This window comes from Rhamphochromis longiceps, linkage group LG17 (genome assembly GCF_057381845.1).
Source record: "Rhamphochromis longiceps isolate RC_006_pf linkage group LG17, R_longiceps_female_GT1.1, whole genome shotgun sequence".
In the NCBI taxonomy this organism is placed as follows: Eukaryota; Metazoa; Chordata; class Actinopteri; order Cichliformes; family Cichlidae; genus Rhamphochromis; species Rhamphochromis longiceps.
In genome coordinates this window covers 2,169,777-2,193,318 of record NC_140573.1, presented here as the reverse complement: position 1 = coordinate 2,193,318, position 23,542 = coordinate 2,169,777, and the positions used below count along the sequence as shown (strand labels likewise).

The 23,542-nt window shown below is 44.6% G+C and overlaps 1 protein-coding gene across 1 annotated transcript in view; it reads left to right on the top strand.

Moving 5' to 3' along the window:
- LOC146649056 (uncharacterized) overlaps positions 1–23,542 on the top strand; it is a 59,787-nt gene that overhangs the window by 25,220 nt on the left and 11,025 nt on the right. Inside the window, exons 2-3 of the mRNA XM_085387911.1 lie at positions 3,576–3,663; positions 16,928–16,982. Of these exons, the coding sequence (XP_085244037.1) occupies positions 3,576–3,663; positions 16,928–16,965 (126 nt within the window). The 3' untranslated portion in view covers positions 16,966–16,982. The remainder of the gene's footprint in view (positions 1–3,575; positions 3,664–16,927; positions 16,983–23,542) is intronic.

Below are 23,542 nucleotides of genomic sequence, written 5' to 3'. Positions count from 1 at the left end.
TGACACGGTCAGCAACGATAGCAGGTAGGCTGTCATGCTCACTTGGTATTAGTGGAAGAAAGTATCTCCCACACCATTACACCACCACTATCAGCCTGAACCGTTAATACAAGGCAGGATGGATCCATTCGTTTTTCAGGCCTTTCTTTATAAACCCCAGGGATGAAATCTAGCAGGGATGCATCAGTAGGTTCTGAACCGAGGAGGGGTCGTGGCAATGGTCATGACAATTTGCACATAAATCCTCATGAAACTGGTCTAGATTTGCTCTTTTACTGTTTATTAAGTTTATGAAGTTATTTCTGAAACAGGGTTGAGTCTTACACGTATTCGTTTTCTGGATGAAATGAACTGTTCCATGTTTGAATAAATAAATATTGGAGTGTTGCCAGGTTGACTGTCACTCTTTAGTAATTACTAGTTACTACTAGTTACTTGAAATCACACATTTAAATAGTTGAGCAGCGCAGTCCTAATTGCACTTTGTGCAACGAAACCCAAATATGTCTCAGGCTCACTTGATACACATCTGTCTCGTTTCCGTTCCACCCTGAAATGAAAATGAGAAGTCTCTCTCTCTTTTTTCCTCTCGACGTGCTTTCAGCAGGTTAGTCCTTACAGTGGGAGGAAGGCACACAAACTCTGAGATAACCAAGAGAGAACTATTGTAATGAGTGTCAGCGTTGGTCTGTTTGGCTATGACTCAAACTGCCGGTGCGCCGATGGTTTTAACGACCGTTCGACAGCCTGCTGTGGGGTTTTCACCTGAGAGTAGTAACGAGTGATGATGTGGAACTACGCACACACTCGCAGTTTCATTCATCAAATATTTCAGTAACACATGCAGTGTTGGCAGCGCTCACCTCAGCCAGTACTTTCATGTCTTCATGAAAATAGACGATGTAGAGAATTAGTCAGAAAGCACAACTGACCACAGTATCGAAGCGTACTTATTTAGTCAAGAAAAATACCCCAGTGGGGGACTTTTACCTGACTGCATTTAATGGGAAACACTATTAAAGAGCTCTGCTCAAACAATCTTAATCATCATCCAATCGTTTAAATATTTGCTATAGTTTGGGAGTTTTTGACGACCTCACTCTGCAGATTAGCGAAACGAGCTTTGGAGCTGCAGTGCAAATGCGGGCACTAGTTTGGGTGAGGATATGCCTTAGGTGGAGCAAGTAACCGCAGTGACTGATTGTGAGATGCTGATGGACTTGTCTGTCACGGCAAGCTGTCCTCAACAGTCAAATACTTGAAGCTTTCTTTGGATGAAAGTTTAATTTCTTTTGCTTCACATGCCGGCAATGTCACGCTGCAGCAAGGTAGGTGGATTATGTCTGACTAGAAATCTGAAAGAGGATTCATCAGAATTACTGGAACCAATATTTAATTCCTCATTTTTCTCTCGATGTTTCTGCTCTGATGTTTGATAGCAGCGTCTTTCAGTTTGGGCGAGGAGGATGTGTTGTGTTCACTGTACTCACTTTTACATTTATCCAGATGAATTAGCAGGACTGAATCGAATGTGTCGTCTTTGACTTGATCTGAAACGATTCTTATATATTTAAACATTAAAATAACCTTCATAGCAAACCTCAGACATGAATTCAACTTGTGAACCTGTAACTGCTTGTGAAAGTCGTGGACTTTCAGAATTGAAATGAGGTGTTTTCCCTTCATTTTAGTGCAGCTGTTGGAGTTTTAACAGTGAAATATGAGAAATGTGATGCAGGTTTATGTTATACAGCACTGTTCACTTTTAATACAGGGAACAACAGATGGGTGTCCGAGGTGGGGCTTGTGAAGGGTTGCTGTGTGCTGAGATAAATAGCCACATAAGTGAAAAGGCAGGCACAGTGAGAAGATTGAGAGAAAAGCCCTGCATGTCAGTGTGTGTGTGTGTGTGTGTGTGTGTGTGTGTGTGTGTGTGTGTGTGTGTGTGTGTGTGTGTGTGCTGAGTGCAGTCAAAGTTTCACGCTGATGCCAAAAAGCACATTCCTGGCAGCTTCCAGAGCATCTGTCAGATGCACCTCAAGAACATGATGCAGCAGAACGCCCTGAGATTAAACCACACACACACACACACACACACACACACACACACACACACACACACACACACACACACACACACACACACACCTAACCACAGCTCCAAGAGGGCTGGGAGGAAAAGGAGGATTGTCATAGCATTGCCTTATTTAGCACTGGTGGTGATTGACGTCTCCCTCCAGCCAGTGATATGCTGACTATGCCCTCCTGGCTGTGCTCATGTTAACACTGCATTACATTAATGCTCAAAAGTCACTGAAGCTGCGGCACGTCCCTGAGCCAGCGGGCTGCTCTACATTTCACTCTCGTGCATGGCTGATATTCCTCTCTGTCAAACCCTGGGGATAAATGTCTGTGAGTCCAAGGGCAACGAGAACAATGCTACCTCTGTGCTGCTCTGCAACCAGGGCCGTGTGCCTTCTCCCTCAGTCCATCACACTCTGCAGGTTTGTCCCCTTGGTGTGGGAAACCAGCAGTCAGCAGCTCAAGTGTCAGCTGTTGGTCACAGGATTTCATCTTTCATTTGAAATTAAAAATTCAGTTGTGCAGAAAGTGAAACATTGTAATGACGTTACAGTCTTACAGCCTTGCACGCTCCATCGACCTCTGGATAAACTAAGGCTTCAGTCACATGGGCCTAGAGACGAGTTGGTGACCCCTGGCAATCTCCAGTCGCTAAGGAAAAATGTGTATTCCCCAAGTGGGTGATGACTTGTTGCTGCCCCTGCGTGAAACTGCCTGCAAAGAGGGCTTTGTTTGCACCAAAAACATCATTGCAGTAGCTTCAGTTGCTATCAGATTGCCATGGTTGCCGGTTTACAACACTTGCTAGCTAACCATTGAACGGTTAGCTAACCTAATGAATATTTCTTAAACTTTGTTTTGTATTTGTAGGTTTATACATCATGCTAACACGTGTTAAAGATTACAACATTTTTGCAAAGCTGGGCTCGAGTGATTTCATCGATTCTGGACTCTGTGTAGCAGCCGCCATCGTGTTTCCTGGAGCCAGACTTACTGCTGACTTAAGCTTCACACGTGTTCTCAGTGGAAGTCGCTCTTTGCTCTTCACCTGCTAGCTTAAGCTAAATCTTTATTAAGCCTGTCCAAAGGTCCCACACGTTACACTCCGATGAGTCATGCTTCATCTCATCACATTTCCATCTTCCACGTCCCCATCCTAAACAATTTGCATCATGTGCTTTAATGCATATACGACCAAGCAGCAGGGAGGAGGTTAAAGGTCCGAGCTGGTGATTCTGTCGAGATGCAGAGGAGAGCTGTGTCGTGAAAATCCCATCTGAAGAGAGAAGCCGATATATGATTCTCTTAATCTGATTGCATTATGTGTAATTCATGGCTTCAGTTCTTGCCCTGTCTGTGTTTATTTATGTTGAATGGCGTTTATGTAACGTCTGCATCGTTTTCAGCGAGGCTGACTGACTGCTGATCACTACAAAGATGCTGTTTCACAGCGACTTCTTATGTAACCGTGTGGTCTCTCTCTCTTTCTGCAGGCTCTGCTGGAGGCAAATGCATGCTGCAGACGCCTTTTGGGCTTCAAATCAGCAAACGGCACTGGAATGACGCACCCCTGGCTAAAAGGTCCGTGTGTGTTTGAGCGTCTTTGTACGATACACTTCTTGTAATCATGTCTCCAGTTCATTAAACACCAGGATGAAAATGCATTTCATGGTTCAACCTGACGTGTGTTACGTCTTTGTGCTTCTCCTCTCTGGACCAAGATGTTTACCTGGCTGTGGAACGAAAAGAATGTGTGTGTGGGCGAACAGCGTGATCCCACCTGTTGTGAAACTGTGTGTATGTGTTCCCGTGGCCCTTACACAGCATGCCACTCCCTCACACTGTGAACTTTGCCTCCTTACCACACTGCGTGGCCTTTACAGCTTAGTTTTGGGTGTGTGTGTTTGCCATCATGCATCACGTGAGCTGGACAGGAAGATGAGAATGTTGAGAGATAAATTGAGGGAGATGAGTGACAGGAGGAAATGAGGAGCATCAAATCTATTGTGTTGAGGGCTTGGTTTAGTGGGTGTTTACTCTGATCGGAACAGATAAAGTGAAAGAAAGGAAGTACATCAAAGTGTTTGAAGCTTTAAAATTTATCTTGAGCTGTTGGTGAAGTGACATATATACTAGCTGGGTATGTAGGTCCTTTCTGCAATAAAACATAGGTGTGGGGTTTCTTGCAAACTGAAACAGAGCTCACACAGTTGGCACTATTCACACGTCCTCAGTGCCACACATTTATTTTCTCGCACAGTGAAAAGAACAAATTCATACGTGGTAACGTCGACACTGACAAGACAGAGCAGGCAGTGTGTTGCAAAAGCAGCAGCGAGTGATCCTCACCAGCCGGGAGAAAAGCACAAATATCTCATCTGTTGCACTGCAGTTTGTTCCCCTGCATGCTGGTCGCAGTATATCACAGCTGAGAGCTGTTTCAGATTTGTGGTTAAACATATAGAGGGTTTCAATCACGCCATCTGATCCCCGTGTCGACTTTGTTCCTGTGGCATCACCAGAGTGTTTGTCCAGAATCAACACTGGAGCTGATGTCATCTGTTAGCATTAGCCAGGAAGTTAGCTAATGCTCTTAAAACATCACAAGAAAGCCAACTGGAGTAACCTAAATTTGGCTAACATGAAACCCAGGATTATAATATATTAGTTATAGCTCATAGATTAATAAAGAAAACACCTGAAAGTCTCATTATTTGTTCCAGAAGAGACTTTTATATCAACAAAGGTTTCCTACAAATTCCAACGCTATGACATCACAACGTTACAGTGTTGATCGTGGACCAGCGTTATTATGGTGATTATTAGGAACAACACAAATATGCATATATATTAGATACACAGTTTTAAACATGCTCCAAATCATCTATCAACTATTCTTGATGCATTCCACTGCTCACTCCATCTGAATAATCTGACAAGTGCAAGCTGGTGTTTCATGGCTTAATCCTAGAGAATATATTTGTATAATGAGAGACAGCATTTAGAACTGCTAGAAAATATATAGTCCATCTATTGTAATATACCCTTTCACCACAGGGTTGAGCCTTTCAGGTAGTTTCAGGTGTAAACGTTAAGGCGCTGACTCTGCTAACAGTGACAGTAAGGATGATAAACGCTATATGAGGCTGATGCTAATGCTAAATTAGCACATTGAACAGAAGCAACCTGGGCTGACAGTGATCAGCAGATATTAGCTGTAGCTGCTAACACTATTTGGGATTGTATTCATGAACAGTATGTGTTCAAAGTAGACGGTATGAAAGATGGACCCATCCATCAGGTCTGAGAAATTAATGAATAATTTACTGTTTTTATATAAAATGCTAATTTCAGCTGGTAGAAAAAAAGCCCCTAAAAACTGATTGTACTAAGATTTACTAACGTGTTGGACTCGCAGGAACTGTTTTGGTGTGGATAAAAGTACTGCCAGTATTTACAAGATTATGTAAGATTTTCAGTTCAATTCAGTTTTATTTATACAGCGCCAAATCACAACAACAGTGTGAAAAACTCCTTTTAACAGGAAGAAACCTCCGGCAGAACCAGGCTCAGGGAGGGGCGGGGCCATCTGCTGTGATTGGTTGGGGTGAGAGAAGGAAGACAGGATAAAGACATGCTGTGGAAGAGAGACAGAGATTAGTTGCATATGTATTTGTGCAAATGAGTTCCTTTCTCAAGGTGAAAATATAAGGAGGAGAATATTGAAATCATACATGCAAACTGTGTGACACCCCCACCCTAACCACCCCTACTGTAACTTTTCAAAATCACCTATAGACCTAACCACACCCATGGCTGCTGTTTGAACATTTACAGATCTGAACTGATCTGTGCTAATGAGCTCAACTCGTCGTCTTTGCGATGGCGTCCTTGTCTCAGCAGATTGCCAGTTGGTTTTGTTCTGATTATATATAAAAAAGCAAGCTGACTTTGTGCTGAGTGTCTTTTTGTAACTGTTTGTGCTTCAGACCTGTGAGGCCGTCCTGAGAGTGTGAGAAGTTGATGTGAATTTCAGTTTAACTGAGTTTCTGTGTATGCAGTGTTGTTTTTTTACAGCTAATCGCTGTATTATCACAAACGGATTTCACGTTAATGCCGACTGGATTGTATTTTACTGCTAACCGGCAGCAAACAGACGGATTCGGCCTTATCGGTATCTCATCAGCATCTCGATGCACCAACGTCGCTTTGAAGCTGGTTGCTGACAGTGAGAGGTCACAGACCCAGCCGGTGCACGTCTTTGAAATAGTTACTTCACAGGTAATGAAATCACACGTTCCATGGACATCGTTGCAATAATGCGATGGTGTGGTCTGATCCACTGTTTTCCATAGTGCCAGCGTGAAATTAACGTAAGCATCACCGTTCACCTGAATTTCTATTTGAGCGTGCCCGACACATCAGTCGGCTAACACCTCGGAGCGCTTTTCATTTCAGTGTAAGAGTCAGGAAAATCATGGAAGCGGAACTATGATGGAGTGACACAGAAGTGGGTAAAGGTTCAACGTGAGCGCACGGCTGGCTGGACAAACACACACGTATGTTCTGTGTACACACACAAAGGGTCAGCTGTGGTGTGTGGTGATGATTATATCGAGTCTGCGTCATGCAATTTACGACTTCCCACCATCGAAACTGAATTCCGATGGAATTCCGGATCTCCAAGTCACTTCCTTCTGTGTACTCGCACCTGCCGCACACACACGCAGCCCACGCTGTGTGAGGGTGAACCACAGGCATGCTTCTAATGCTTCGTGTACTGTTCTGTTATTTGAGGACGCAGCATTTGTCTGCAGTGTGGCTGGCTTAGAGCTCTCTCATACAAACACTCTAAAATCCCGAGTGCAGATAGATAAGATGGATGGGAGGCATAGGTGGGGGTTAGCCTGTTGAGTCACAGATAGTATGATGACACTTTGAGTAGTGTTGCACTATGAATGATAGCACACAGGCATGAGGCGCCGTAGAGCCAGAGAGGCTGAAGGGGAAAGGAGTGAGCGGAGCGTGGACGCAGTGTGAGTGTTGGCGCTGTGTATGACTTATTGTTCTGTCTGTACTTTCCAGGTTTACACAGCTTGTTTTCATGTAATTAGGCCACTGAAAACTCTAAATTCTGATTAACTTTCTTTCCCTGTGTGGATCAAGTACTTGGATCTTTTGCTTGAGTAGGAGTAACATCATATCCTAAAAATATGTTCTAGTATTATCACCATCAAAAGACACCAAAATAATGGCTGATATGTAGAATGACCCCCTTTCACATTTGTGTATGTTTTATTATAGTTGTTGATAGATTCACATGTTCATCACTTAAGCTGTGACTGAGGTATTATTACACCTTGATTGTATGTGGACACACCCACTCCAGGGGGAGCTACTGAAAATTGAGTCACGCAGTTGGGATCAGTTTCCTCCGACCCAGGACTCCCAGTTTGAAGTCTCGTCTTTCACACTGTAAACGTCTGATGTTTTCCTATCCCAGAATTCATAGCGCAGCCCAGCCAATTCCAGTTTCCAACAATGGCGGCAGCTACTTGTTTTAATGTTACTCTTATTATTCTTTCTGGGTCACAAAATAAACTTTTAACATATTTTCAGGCGAGAATGTAGCTGTGTAAACCTCAAATATCTCCTCGGTTTATCAAGACATCACATATTTGCAAAAGTGCTCCGACCTTTTCGGAGACGTCTGTTACCCACTAGCTCGATAGCAAGCCGGGAGCTCGAGGGTCTCTAGAGCCGGCGAGAACAGCGAACTCCTGGCATGTCGTTTTCTGACCCCCGTGGTCTTTGGCTACTTAGGTTAAACATGATTTATAAGTCACTTACACTTACTCATAACTTTAAAATGTTATTGTTTGGCTTTTTTTTAGTATTTTATTTGTTCCTGAGTAAATCGGTTTGGCTGAGATTAAAGTTAGTTTTCACGCAGCTGAATAAACGTCAAACAGAAAACTGATTATCAGAAGTGTGAGATGCTCCAGAACTTACTCCGGTGTCCTGTTATATTTTAGATAGCAAGGAGCAGACGGCTGAGTTTATTAAACTTCACCAAAACAATCTGCAAATGTCATTAAAAGTTTAATAAACTATCATCTTGTCTTTATTTTTAGTGAGCACCTTAAACACTTAAAGCTGTAAGCTAATGATAGTTATATAAGAGCAGATGCTGCTGGTGCAAGAAGCGCTGCGCTTCACGTCCAATGATCTGATTAGTCGACTATCAAAATAATCGTTTGTGGCAGCCCTGATGTCCAGGCTGTTGTGACACCATCACATGGTGGATCACACTCGCTAACTCTTTATACAAAGATTGTGGTTCATTAACAGAAACACTCTGGAGGCAGACAGAGTATGGTACGGGCTGCATTAATGTACCGAGCCGCAGAAGGCTTCAGTGTTTTGTGCACCCACCATCCACCCAGCAGCTCCTTCTGCAGGTTCTTATGCTGATCTCCAGTCACGCATTTCATTCATGTTAAAGAGTTGCCTTCAAACATCATCCACTTGTCTTTCTTCTAAAGGAAAGCAGAGACATGGCTCAGATTTGAACTTTTGCCCTCACTCTCAGCCATATGGCCCGCTCATCCCGGTGAGCTAAACCAATGCTTTGTAATGTAACTGATAGAAACCAAATTTGGAGACGATGCTTGTTTTGTACATAAGTGGAGGATGAAACAGCTAAATGGCTGTTCTGGAAGTTTTTCCGTTTCAAACTGAGATCCGGTTTTCCTTGTGGAGGTCGTGTGCGTGTAGTCGGCGGTGCAGTGAAGAAGTTCTGCCTATTTTGCGCCGTTTCATTCCACCTCCTTACAGCATTTTCTCTCCCCTCCTGGAGCCTGGAGTCTGTGAATGACTGGGTGTGGCACTGCTGTGTCTTTGCCCTGCAGTGCAACAACATCCCATTCAGGGGAACTTTATCCCCGCCTACAGGGGAAGGCAATTGGCAGCTTTACGTCTTCATCCTGTTCTTCCATTTTGTTTGTGCTCTCCGGTACGTGTGCATGTGTGGACACAGCCTCATTCCATCAGAAGGTGAATCTCTGCGGGAGTTAAAGCAGAGTTCAGCCTCATTAGTGAGAAACCCGCTCATCGCTCAGGCCACGCGTGTGCACGCGCTCTCTTCCCTCTGTTTCAGACACACACTCTTATTGAGGTCTGACCCAGCCGTGTGTGTTTGTAGTCATGGATCATGCTCTCTAATTGGAGACACAGCATATGTGCTCCTGCTCTCACCTTCTCCTTGTACCAGCCACCAGCTGTGTTTATGTTTACTGCTGTGGCCCAGATACTCCTGGAGACAGAAAGCTGTGGCTGGGACACACATTTGGAACTGGATGTCAGGCACGAGACCCAACTGAGTGAACATGTAACAAAAAGTGTTTCTGTGCTTCTGTTAGCTAAAGCTGGTCTTCCCTCATCATCAGTATTATCCACTCTGCCCCTAACACTGGAATTGTTCCTTCTGTCACTCCAGTTCTCAAAAAGCCTGCTGCAGATCCCAATCATTTTGAATATCAAACCTCCCCTTTATTTTGAAAATCCTTGAGAAAGTTGTTGCCTCCCAGCTTCACTCATACCTCAGTGAATCATCTCTACCAACAGTTTCCGCCCCGATCACAGTACAGAAACTGCTTTGTTAAGGATCACTAATAACCTCATCCTGCTTGATCTTAGCGTTTGATATTCATAACACCCTCCTGAGCAGATTAGCATCCACTGGCATTAGTCACACCCCCCTTGCCTGGTTCACCTCATATCTCTCAGACCGCACTCAGTTTATCCAACTTCAATCACACTCTTCAAGTCTCTATCCTGTTTCTGCTGGTGTGCCCCAGGGTTCAGTATCAGGGCCTCTTTTATTCGTTATCTACTGTGGGGCAAAAAAGTATTTAGTCAGCCACCGATTGTTCAAGTTCCCCCACCTAAAATGATGACAGAGGTCAGTAATTTGCACCAGAGGTACACTTCAACTGTGAGAGACAGAATGTGAAAAAAAAAAATCCATATGGTAGGATTTGTAAAGAATTTATTTGTAAATCAGGGTGGAAAATAAGTATTTGGTCAATAACAAAAATACAACTCAATACTTTGTAACATAACCTTTGTTGGCAATAACAGAGGTCAAACGTTTACTATAGGTCTTTACCAGGTTTGCACACACAGTAGCTGCTATTTTGGCCCATTCCTCCATGCAGATCTTCTCGAGAGCAGTGATGTTTTGGGGCTGTCGCCGAGCAACACGGACTTTCAACTCCCGCCACAGATTTTCTATGGGGTTGAGGTCTGGAGACTGGCTAGGCCACTCCAGGACTTTCAAATGCTTCTTACGGAGCCACTCCTTTGTTGCCCGAGCGGTGTGTTTTGGATCATTGTCATGTTGGAAGACCCAGCCTCGTTTCATCTTCAAAGTTCTCACTGATGGAAGGAGGTTTTGGCTCAAAATCTCACGATACATGGCCCCATTCATTCTGTCCTTAACACGGATCAGTCGTCCTGTCCCCTTGGCAGAAAAACAGCCCCATAGCATGATGTTTCCACCCCCATGCTTCACAGTAGGTATGGTGTTCTTGGGATGCAACTCAGTATTCTTCTTCCTCCAAACACGACGAGTTGAGTTTATACCAAAAAGTTCTACTTTGGTTTCATCTGACCACATGACATTCTCCCAATCCTCTGCTGTATCATCCATGTGCTCTCTGGCAAACTTCAGACGGGCCTGGACATGCACTGGCTTCAGCAGCGGAACACGTCTGGCACTGCGGGATTTGATTCCCTGCCGTTGTAGTGTGTTACTGATGGTGACCTTTGCTACTTTGGTCCCAGCTCTCTGCAGGTCATTCACCAGGTCCCCCCGTGTGGTTCTGGGATCTTTGCTCACCGTTCTCATGATCATTTTGACCCCACGGGATGAGATCTTGCGTGGAGCCCCAGATCGAGGGAGATTATCAGTGGTCTTGTATGTCTTCCATTTTCTGATGATTGCTCCCACAGTTGATTTTTTCACACCAAGCTGCTTGCCTATTGTAGATTCACTCTTCCCAGTCTGGTGCAGGTCTACAATACTTTTCCTGGTGTCCTTCGAAAGCTCTTTGGTCTTGGCCATGGCGGAGTTTGGAGTCTGACTGTTTGAGGCTGTGGACAGGTGTCTTTTATACAGATGATGAGTTCAAACAGGTGCCATTCATACAGGTAACGAGTGGGGGACAGAAAAGCTTCTTACAGAAGACGTTACAGGTCTGTGAGAGCCAGAGATTTTCCTTGTTTGAGCTGACCAAATACTTATTTTCCACCCTAATTTACGAATAAATTCTTTACAAATCCTACCATGTGGATTCATGGATTTTTTTCACATTCTGTCTCTCACAGTTGAAGTGTACCTCTGGTGCAAATTACTGACCTCTGTCATCATTTTAAGTGGGGGAACTTGCACAATCGGTGGCTGACTAAATACTTTTTTGCCCCACTGTATATTCCAAAAATATAATATCAATTGTCATTGTTATGCTGATGACACCCAGCTCTACATTTCCTCCTAACCTAATTCATCCCTCCCACTTACCTCCCTCTCTAACTGTCTTATGGAGATCAGATCTTGGTTCTTTCTCAAACTTAACAGTAATAAGGCAGAAGTCTTACTCGTTGGCACGGCCTCTACCTTAACCAGATCTCACAGTTTCTGCATTAATATTGTCATATTTGACAGTACTCTCTCATTCCAGTCCCACATTAATTACATAACCCGGTCTGCATCACTTACATAACATTAGCCGACTTCGTCCCTTCTTTACTCCCCATGCTGCTGCCGTCCTCGTCCAGTCTTATTACTTCCCGGATTGATTATTGCAACTCCCTCCTATTTGGTCTCCCCAGTAAGTCCGTCCATAAACTTCAGCTTCTTCAGGATCCTGCAGCTCGGGTCATAACTCGGACTCCCATTAGAGACCAGATAAGTCACAGCTCCAAACCTACTTGTTTAAACTGGCTTACTCACTTTAATACAGATTTTACTTGTTGTCAGTTTTAATCTATTGTAATCTACAGTTTCTTTTCTCTTTGTAAGGTGACCTTAGAAAGACACTCTTCAATAAAATGTATTATTATTATTATTTCCTTCTTACCTTCTTTAGCAGGTTGGACGGATAATGCTGAACCACAATTCACAGCAACACACTCTTTGACTGTTTCCATAAACATAAGCATGACCAACAAGGGATGCAGCTCATGGAAATGTTTTTTCATTGCATGCCATGACCCATACCTTAAAGTCACTTTATAGGTGAACTGTGAACATTACCTTTTTGTAATAACATGTGCTCTGTATGAAGTGGTTGCTGTGTGGGACAAAAAACAAATCCATAAAAGCTGTTATGAGTTACAGCAGTCGCTCGTTTATCGCAGGAGTTACGTTCTAAAAACAACCCGCGATAAGTGAAATCCGCAAAGTAGCCAACTTTATTTTTTACAATTATTATAGATGTTTTAAGGCTGTAAAACCCCTCACGACACACTTTACACACTTTTGTTAGACAGGCATGAACATTTTCACACTTTTCTGTCTTGTTTAAACTCTCAAAGTTCAAACCTTGTAGAAAATGAGTCCAGTATTACAGAAAGAAACCAAAGGAACCCGCAGGTGACGACGTTTCATCAACACTGTTGTTTGTTGGGGGAAAAACTTACAAACATGCAGTGCAGCACTTCAGAGTCACACTGCTAGGATCGAAGATTTATGTACAGTACACAAGCTGAACGCTTCTGTGCTGTACAGCAGACACGGCACGAGACTGACGGTGGTCTACAGCCAATCAGGACGCAGAACACAATGTGCTGGGAATAAAAACATGCAAAATTGCACAAAAAAAATCAGCGAAACAGCGAGGCCGCAAAGGTGAACCGCGTTATAGCGAGGGAGCGGCGTATATCAAAGTGAGTTCAGGATAAGCACACCATCAGTTGCTGTGTTGATGTGTTGGCTGCTCTCAGGATGATCTGTAACTTACTTCAGTCACAGAAAGTCTTCACAAAGTCAGGAGTTACACTACAACCTCCAACTACAAGTCTCATTCACCCAGTCCCACACACACACACACACACACACACACACACACACACACACACACACACACACACACACACACTTTAGTGGATGCAGCCTGGGTCCAGGCTCAAGGATATTTCGGCATCCAGGCCGGACTTTGTATCAGGGATTGATCCTCTTCTGCTCCACCAGAGCCACAGCAGCTCCAACTATAAGTTTGGAGTTATGGTCTGTGCTGCGTGTTGCTGTCATTCACCATGAGCACGACCCGTGTCACCACCATCACACCATCCAATAGCCCAGTGTCCTGTAAGAGCTGCAGTTGCCTTGTGAGTTCTCCTTGGCGCCTTTCCTCGGGACGTTTTCCATCGAGGTTAAAGGAACGTGATAAGAGAAAGAGAAGGTCATTTTAGGCACTAACCTGGTGACTACATTACAGTAGAATTAGACTCTCCTACATCAAAAGACAAGTATTTGTTTAGCAAAGATGGGGAACTTGCCAGGTTGCTGTTTGCAGAGCGACAGCTAGATTACTTTGGAGAGGTTGCAGTTGTGTTTTTGAGCAATGCTGTGGATGTAGTTCTGGCTGAATTTCACTATTTACATGAGAAAAGGCAAAAACAAACAAACAAAAAACACTTAAGGTGATATATTGGATTTTGTGTCTGTTTCATTGATATTTGTCTGCAACACTGAAACCCTGTGACAATGGTAAGGTGTCGGGTCAGAATCAGCTGTAGAAGTGGGATTTGTGTCTGTAACAGTTCATACCAAGTCAAACTGGTGTCCTGGCCATGACCTCTGACCTGCATGTAGTCAAAGTGTAGTGATGTGAGTGGAGATGTGCCTGGTACCCGACAGAGAGGTTATGTGGCCCATATCCGCTTTCCCACAATTCCCTATGTGTACAGAAAGGATTGCGGCGATTTGGGGGGGGGCGCTCTTTGCCTCTGGCATTGCCATGGAGACGGCGACTCTTTTCATGGAGTCCCTCGACTGCTTTCATTCTCCTGCTGTTTACCATTCAGTTCATATGTTGGAGACTAACGGAGCACAAGAGGAACTGGGAGTTATTTGACTACTACAGAGCTAAAGGGGGTTTGTGTGTGGTCCCGCTGTGTGTAGCTCTACAGGCTGAGCACGCCGCCAACGCTGCCGGGATCATGGCTTCAGTTCCCCGTGCAGTCCCATACAGTATGTGAGGGGGAAGCCATTTCTCCTGTTATTCCCCAGCATTGCTGGGATTCTGTCCAGCTGCTTGGATAGAGAACACAAGTATATAACACACTATAAATCACAGTCATAGTGTGCATCCTGGAGGAAATGCTGACAGCCAGACTGAAAGGGAGGGAGGGAGGGAAAGTGAGCTTTTCATGTGGGTGTGCTTCTTACTCACATTTGTCTCACTCTTTTCAGGGAGATACACCCATTTTTGTAGGACAAGAGACACACACAGAAGGAGAGAGTAGCGGGAACTGTAAATCCGTCACTATCAGGACACAGCGAGAGCCAGGAATCACACTCGAAGCTGCTCAGTTAGAGGATGGCGTCACATGGGGCCAGCACACACAGTGTGGGTGTTTTGGGGATTTAAAGGAGGCGGTTACCGCATTCTGAAGAAAAAGGAGGCTTGTAACTAAACACTAAAGGGTCACCTGCTGTACACGCAGAAGAGATGGTGAGTGACCTGCACTACAGCAGCTTGATGCTGATTTGATGTCATTAATGCTCGGCTTGTTCACAGTGCCCGTGGAGGTGGGTGTGTGTGAGCGCGCTGCACTGCCCCATGCACTCACCTCGCCTGGGTTTGTTTACCTGCCTGCGTGCCTACCTCCATGAACTCACGTCAGTGGAAAGTAACAGGATCCACTGCTATGACCCAGCCCAGCCATAAACAATTAACCCGCCACGTCTCTGTAATGCTCTGCTGTCAATGCCAGGTAGGCAGCACAGGGAGAGAGGCTGTCGAGCAGGGTTGTGTCAGCGTGCGTGTCAGCGTGCGTGTCAGCATGCGTGTCAGCGTGCGTGTCAGCGTGCGTGTCAGCGTGCGTGTCAGCGTGCGTGTCGGGTAGAGCGGAGAAGTGAAAGTCCAGGAGTCTTGATGAGAAACGCAGGTAGGGAGTCAGACGCGTCCTGGTGTGTCTTTTTCCTCCTCCTGGGACGAGTCCATCGGAGCTGCTATGCTTTTGGAGAGTTAGACTGACATCTTGTTGTACGTGAATCTCACCGTTTTTCTTCTAAATCTGTGACATCACAACCATAAATCTTGAATTCTGACTTTCTTGTAATATAATCCTATGTACAAACCCTAAAGACACAACAACTGAGGTGTCATTTCTGAGCAGTAACTTCAATTCTTGGGTGTCAAATGACTGAAACTTGGATGGAAGCAGTGCTATTGTCCTTCCATGTTATTCAATTAATGAGGGAATTTCCACTTGTCAGCTGAGTGACCTCATAGCTCTCTGATGTTTTATCTGCCCAGCCTCCTCTCACTTTACCTGCTTAGCCTGGTAAAAGTGAGAAATCACTGCTTGTTTTCACCAACCACAGCAAAATCTGACACCTGACCATTCATTTGGTTCAAAGGAGCACCCTAAGACAGGAGCCAGAGGTGTGACACGAGGCGGCCTTTCATCATTTCCTGCTGGGCGGGGACCGGCAGCGACCGAGCGCTTTGTTTGACTTGGAAGTATCAGCTGAGAGGCTGTGTCACAGAGGGGCGTGTCTCTGTGCTGGTCAAGCGTCTGATAGTCTGTAGCTGTGATCTCATCCTGCTGTACTCATGTGTGGTCCTGGTGGTGCTTTGGGTCAAAGCGCTTTTCAAGTGGTTGATGAGGAACATGGAACCGTTTCGCTGGTTCTTGTGCGGCTCCTTGCTCATGTCCTGTTTTGCTTGTCCACAGGCCAGTCCTGTAAGCAGCCTGACTAATGGCCACGGGCCGTCCCTTAGATCAGACGCGAGTATGTGTCACAGTCAAAAGCAGATGAATAACTTGTGATCTGCAGTGTTTCTTACTCTCCTTCATAGGGCTGCTCGATGTAACGATATATATCGGATGACGATATACAAACATCTATCGTTTCATTTCACGCTGTCATTTGTTTCGTGGTGTCGCAAAATAAACTGTTTACAGTAATATTTTTTCATGGTTCTGATGTCACTGTAGTGGTTATATTCATTTCTTCTTTCTCTTATATTTAATATAACCACACTACGGACGGACAAGCGCCTGTTTTTATGCGTTGTCGTTAGCAACAACGACGGTAAAACCATCGCATGTCCGCTTGTTTATGTTCCACATAAACTTTTCACAATAAAGCTCAAGATCCTGTTCAGACTTTTCAAAATAAACTGAATCACGTGAAAGAGGAGATTATTTACGGATGAGAAGTAAAAAAGACGCCAGGTGCTAAAAAATAAACCTTAGACTCAAACGTTAGAACAGGCTTCTCCCCGCAGCACGCCGTGTAATAAATACTCACAAAGAAAACGGCGTCGTTACAACTTATGTCTAAAAATGTATCGTTTCATGCATCGGTTAAAACACTCGACTCCAGCTACACGACGCCCAGCAGGAAACACTTCACCAAGTCGAGCTGCCCGAGATTCACAGAATTTACAGAAAATGTTACATTTTTGTGATTTATATCGTTATCGGACGATAGATGTCTTATATCGGGAGATGAGATTTTGGTCATATCGCACAGCCCTACTTCTTCATCTCTGCAATGACACTTTTCTGTGGCAGGTGTATTGACTCTGTTTTTCTACCCTGGCAGAAGCTGAAGAAGACCAGAGCAGAGAGGCTGTGATGTAACTACAGCATTGGACTCAGTAAGTTATATAATGTTTCTGATACAGCACGCTGTATATTTGTTGCATAACGCTGAGCTCTCTCTCAGGTTGACAGTAAATATATAAACACGATGTACACGAACTGTCCTTGGTCTCAGACAGCAGAGCTGTCGTACAATACTTCAGTGCTGTTAATGATTCTACTTAGTCCTCGTTTATATTCTTTGTTTATTTATTGATCGCAGCCATATTCCTCTTTAGTGTGAGTCTTGTTTGCCAAAGTGTTTAGAATCATAGAAACCTTTGAGTCATCAAATTAGTTTCAGCTGCACGTTAAAGTTCTACCTAGGCTTTTCTTAGGCGTCTCTTACCAAGCAGCGTACTCCCCCTCCCCTCACAGTCCTCAGCCTTTGTATTACTGGAGGTTTCTTCCTGTTAAAAGGGAGTTTTTCCTTCCCACTCTCGCCAAATGCTTGCTCTTAGGAGGTGGTCTGATTATTTGGGGCTTTTCTTTGTATTATTGTTTTTACGTTACAGTGAAGCACCTTGATCTGACTCATTGGTGCTATATTTACAAAAAAAAAGGGAAAAAGAAAATGAAGAAAGCAGCAGCGCTACAGAGACACAGGGAGAACATACAAACGCCACACCAACACAACACTAATATTTTATTAACATAAATTAGAAGTGCAGCACGGGGGGGTGTGGATGGTTGTCTGTGTCAGCCCTGCGACAGACTGGCGACCTTTCCACCCTGCCTCTCACCCTAACACAGCCGGGATAGGCTCCAGGCTCATGGTTCCTTCTTCGCTAGAACACAAGTCCTTCTTCTTTTATTTACACACCCTTTGTGTCTTAAATTAGCCACAGCCTGATGCTTCCTCAAATACACTTTTGCAAGAAAGTGAAATGAAGCTACAGCCTAATGCATGTGTAATTTTTCTGAGTCAGCATGACAGATGTACAGTTTGTTGCTGGCAGAACGCCTACAAAGATTTCTCAATATAACTCTGTCTCCTGGTGTCTTTCTCCGTGCTTTGTTCTAGTTTCATTATTAGGGCTAAGCATGTCAGTCATCCAGTAATTTCACACTTTCAGTATTATTCAGCCATTTATAGGAATAATTTCACACGAGTTTGCATGTGTTTGCCAGCGAGCTGTCTAAGTGAAGTGCATGGACTGTGACCTTCCAAAAGCCTTCAGAAACATTCAGGCTCTTCAGTAGTCAGGCACATACAAGGAGATGAGAATGCAGTCACTGTGTCAACTTCTAATGCTTAATTTTTGCCTACATGTACCATTGACTGCATAAACGCCGGTTAAAAAGGGACGCATTACGTTCATTGGTGTGCTTTAGCATTGTTCAGGCCTACACTTAAATGTTAACAGCTGGTTTTGACATCTTCTACAACATAAAAAACACAATTGAACCAATCAGTATAGAAAAAACTAAAACAGTGTTTTTCTAGATTTGTTGTTTGCACTGACTTTGATGTAACTAAATAGTAACAGTTTTTTCATTGGATAGTTATGGTGACCCTTAACTAGCTTCATCTATGATGAGTAATGACATGATAATGTAAATGGTAATGGAAAGCATACCACTGCTTCCTGCTGTGGGGGGAATCTGAATGTGATGGAGCTGTGGGGCATTATTTGTAAGAAGCAACCGGAGTAATGGAGACATGGTGCTACGATTCCACCTGCTGCCAGCGCACACTTTGTTCGCACAGCCTGGACTGTCATGTATCCTTGGCTGCTACCTGTAATTGCACAGGACGCTTTGTGTCAGGTTCAAATAAAGGTGTTGCCATGATAGTGACTGCCCATTGGCCGGTACAGTCCAGGTCACACCAGACTAATCGAAAAGGCACCAGAATGTAAAATAGCTTCTCAAGTGAAACTCTGAGTGGGCCTTGATTACGCTTCATTTCCAAGTCAAATCTGAGAGTCCTGACAGTAAGAGCACTCAGCACTGAAGATGGTGAACACAGTCATGCATATTGTCTGTTCACATCCACACACACAGCACCACTTGTGTTCTTAAAACATCTTTTATACGCATGGCTGTGTATGCGCTCATCATCAGCGTTTTGCACTAAATAATGGGTTTCTACATGCCCGCAGTCGTTGGTTGATGGATCACTTATTGGTGATCACTGAGCCGTATGTCTGTTTTTAACCCCTACAGTAGCCTGAACAGTTGTCAGTTCACTGTTTCAGTCCTAATCATGTAGGAATAGTAACTGCGAAATATTATATACAATTTGAAATTCTTTGAAGCACAGCGTGTTGTGCAGCCGTTTGTTATCGATTAATGAATATGTGCTGAACGCTGCCCGCTCCTCACGATCGGGCCTTTGGAACAGAACTTTGCTCTGGCCTGATTCTCACATGATGAATTCTGACATAAACGACATCCCGTCCTTATTGATGTGAGTCCAACAGTTATTAAAATGCAGGCGTAGTTGGCAGTGCTGCTCATGGGAGTGGTTTGCTGTCTCTGAGAAACATTTCTGTGTCTTTAGCTGCTGAACGTTCCACCACACAAACAAAACTGCAGACGTTGTTCGTGTGCCGTTTGCTGCTGGAAGTGGTGGTGCATCTGAAAGCGCAGCTGGAAACCCAGTGCATGGGTCCAAAACCCAACTCATGAGCTGAAAGAGTCTAAAACTGCAAAAATAGTTCAGTCAGAACAGAATGCATGTCACTGGGAGGGTGACGTTTGACGGAAGTGATCTGAAGAACTGTGAAGAGGTTTCAAGTTCTCAATCAGAGCTTAAGCGATCTGTTTTAAACTGATACCAGTATTTGGTGATTTAAGTCAAATCTATCGGCCGATTTTTGATTGATTTTTTCTTTTTCTTTTTTTCGACTGGTTGATTGGAAACATTTAAGTGCAACAAACATACAAAGAAACAGGAACTCTGAACGGGGCAAACACATTTTCCTACCACTGTAACACTGGTGCTTTCACAGGGACAGCACACAGCTCAGGATGTGTTTACTGAGCGTGCTGGCTAAAGGGAAGTTCTAGTTTTATCAGTGTTGTCCTCACCCTGCAGGCGGGAGGGCCTCATGGACACGCAGGCTTTGAATGCGATAAAGTTTGAAATTGATAACATCGCTGTATCAGCAAAAGTCTCTGATGAGTTTGAGATCAAGCTTTCTAAAACTCTTGTGTATATGATAACTCGAGAACAAGGCGATGTAGGAATCTCAAACTGACACCACACGTGAGCCGGAGTACCCGGGGAGAACCACGCAAACACGGGGAGAACATGCAAACTCCACACAGACCTCATCATGGTATCTAATGGAAGTCAGGCTCTCTGAAATGCCACACCACGCCATTACTGACCCGCTGCCAAACCGGTCATGCACCAACATCTTGGTGTTCTCTGGCAAACATCCTGCATGGTGTTGGACTGTAAGCACAACCGCCACCCGTGGTCGTCGGGCCCTCAGGCCACCCTCATGGAGTCTGTTTTGACCGTTTGAGCAGACACATGCACATTTGTGGCCTGCTGGAGGTCATTTTGGAGAGCTCTCGCTCCTCCTGTTCCTCCTTGCACATAGGCGGAGGTAGCGGTCCTGCTGCTGGGTTGTTGCCCTCCAACAGCCTCCTCCACGTCTTCTGATGTACTGGCCTGTCTCCTGGTAGTGCCTTCATGCCCTGGACACTGACAGACAAAGCAAACCTTCTTGCCAGAGCTCGCATTGATGTGCCATCCTGGATGAGCTGCACTACCTGAGCCACTTGTGTGGGTTGTAGACTCTGTCTAACGCTACCGCTAGAGAGAAATCACTGCCAGCATTCAAACATCGGCCAGAAAGCTGAGATACTGAGAAACGGTCTGTGGTCACCACCCGCAGAACCACTCCTTTATTAGGGACGTCCTGCTAATTGCCTATGATTTCCACCTGTTGTCTGTTCCATTTGCACAACATCATGTGACACTGATTGTTGCTTCCTAAGTGGACAGTTTGACTTACATTGTTTTGTCTAAGTGTTCCCTTTATTTTTGTGAGCAGTGTAGTTTGTCAGAGGACTCCTTTGACCGGCTGCTGTTTCCTCCCATGCAGTAACATCTCAGCCCCACCGGCGTTTGGTTTAGACAACCTCCACAAACCTGTGTTTGCTTTTGCAGCCTGTCTGATCATCTAAATATTAATGACTTTTTAATCCCATGTGACTTTGCACAATGTCCTTGTAGCTCCTCTCTCCAGCTAAAATCAACACCCGCAATCGAGTTGTAGAGTAATACTATAGTGAGGTCAATGTACACGTGGTGCTTGAAGTCCAAACATGTTGTGAATGGTTTTAGAGTATGTAGGAGGCGGAGCTTTGCTTCCTTGTTTGTTTAAGGCAGCCAAATTCCAACAGCTCTCATTTTGTCAGTAGATAATCAAAGGAAACCGCAGGAAGTGACTCTATGAAAAGTCAAGTGATGGCATCTAAAAGCCAACAGAACCTCAGTTCATGGAAATCTGAATAAAGAAATCTAAACAAGTCTCAACAGGGCAGTTTGGACAGATCTGCCCCTCATCTTAGCTGGTCTCAGGAAAAAAAGGAAGCACGTAGGTGTGGACCCATCCATCACGCTTTTCTAAGGTTCAGTGACAGCTTATTAAAAACTTTCCATAACCTGTTTACAAGCCGAGTTGGAAATCCAGGCGAATTAATAATACAAATAATACATTCACAGATCCCAGTGTGTATAAAGAGAGATATCGAGCGCTGAACTTCTGCCAACTCTTTTTGAAAAAGGACTCTTCATTTGCACACAGACTGTTTACACTCTTGCCAGCAGACCTTGGCGTGAATCTTTCACTAGCTGTCAGTTCACCTACAGTTTCTAACAGAACAGCCACAAACAGATATGAGGAGGTGCATGTGAAAGCACGGGATATTTAGTTTCAGATGAGGAGCTTTTGGAAAAGGCGATGTGTCGGCAGGCGGGGGATTCCGGGAATGTACGAGCTCTTACTGTAAACGTGACGCTCGTTTTTAGGAAGCTACCCTGGACCAGAGCCAGGGAACTTTGAAGTGCTGGTTAGAGCTTTTGCTGACTAATTCAGTGTGTGAGCGTCCGCAGCCTGAGAACATCCATCACACCGCTGCTGTGTGTCTGCCGGGCAGCGAGGCCCGAGTGTTCGAGCTGCGTCATGAGCCGCTCTTGGCACCACATCGCCATTGTGTGTGTGTGTGTGTGTGTGTGTGTGTGTACGGGGTCTTACTATACTGGTGGGGACAAACAGCTCCCGTGGGACGGAGATTTCAGACTGTGGTTTTAGTGTCAGGGTTACAATTGGGCTGTGGTTAGGGAAAGCATTATGTCAGTGAGATGTCCCCACAAGGACAGCAACACCCGACGTGTGTGTGTGAACAGGGATGAGTCGGTGCTGTTTTCCACAGTCAGCCCCACCAGCCCCTCCCCCCGCCCGCTCTCTGAGGACTGAAAGCCGTTCTTTTAAACACAGACATCAGATTATTTTCCCGATTCGATACCACATCAGCCTCTCCGTGCTTCTGTACATCCATTTGATATGAGGCTCTGACATCACTTCCTTCATGCTTGCTTTCTTCCTGGAATCTTAAAAAGGCCTGTTTTCCAGTGAAGTTCACGTCTATGAGCTTGCTGCTATTTTTACCCCCCCTTTAAACTGGCCTGTTAGGATTGTTTATCTGTGTCCTGGGAGGAAGGCCTCCATGCCAGGACAGCCCGGCTGGCGGCGACGGCGCTGGGAGTGGTCTGAAGCAGTGATCCCTTCCCAGAACTACGGCCAACCAAAGCCAGCTGTTAGAAATTCTCTAGAAGGAGAAGTTATTGTTTTGTCCCGTCTCCCTTCCAGAATGGAAAATGGGTTGAGTTCAGGAACTCCGAGGTTTCTCTTGTGATGTGGGCTTCAACAGAATCTGCTGAGGGTAACATCCATGGGAGTCTGGACTCTTTAACTTTGCACCAGTGTCATCATATTGGATGATTTCTTTCTCTCAGATACATGAAACAAACAGATTTTCCTCACATGTGTTATCTACTCATTGATGCTGTGGGTGACCCTGCTCCAATCAGCTGGTTGTTCCAAACTGGAAGCTGCAGTTTTCCATCTATCATATATAGAAGCTCTGACTGGTGCAGCATTAACCCTTTAAAGCTGATCAGAGCAGCACACTCCGTTTTGCGTAACTATTTTTAAATCCCTGTAGAACCGGAACCACATAAGCTAGCGCAATAAATTTTTTTGCATATGAAACCGGAGGAGTTGTACTTACATCTGATGCCATCAGCTTGTCCTCGGTCACGGTTTCCTTCCACATAAAGCTTTGCAAAAACTGCATAAAAAGCTCTTGCAGGAACAAAAACATAATATTCCAGAAACACGCTTTGCCGATCTGATCAGCTGTTCGTAACACTTCCCACAGTGAAACAGACGTCAGCGCGAACGATCGCATGTCCGCCATTTCCTGCCCGAAACTGGAAGTGACGTCATTTTCACGGAAAATGTAGTTTTTTACTTGTAGGCCTTAAAAGCCTATACTGGTGTTTTTATAAGTCATGTTTGACTTTATGCTTTTCTGAATAGTTGCTGGGATG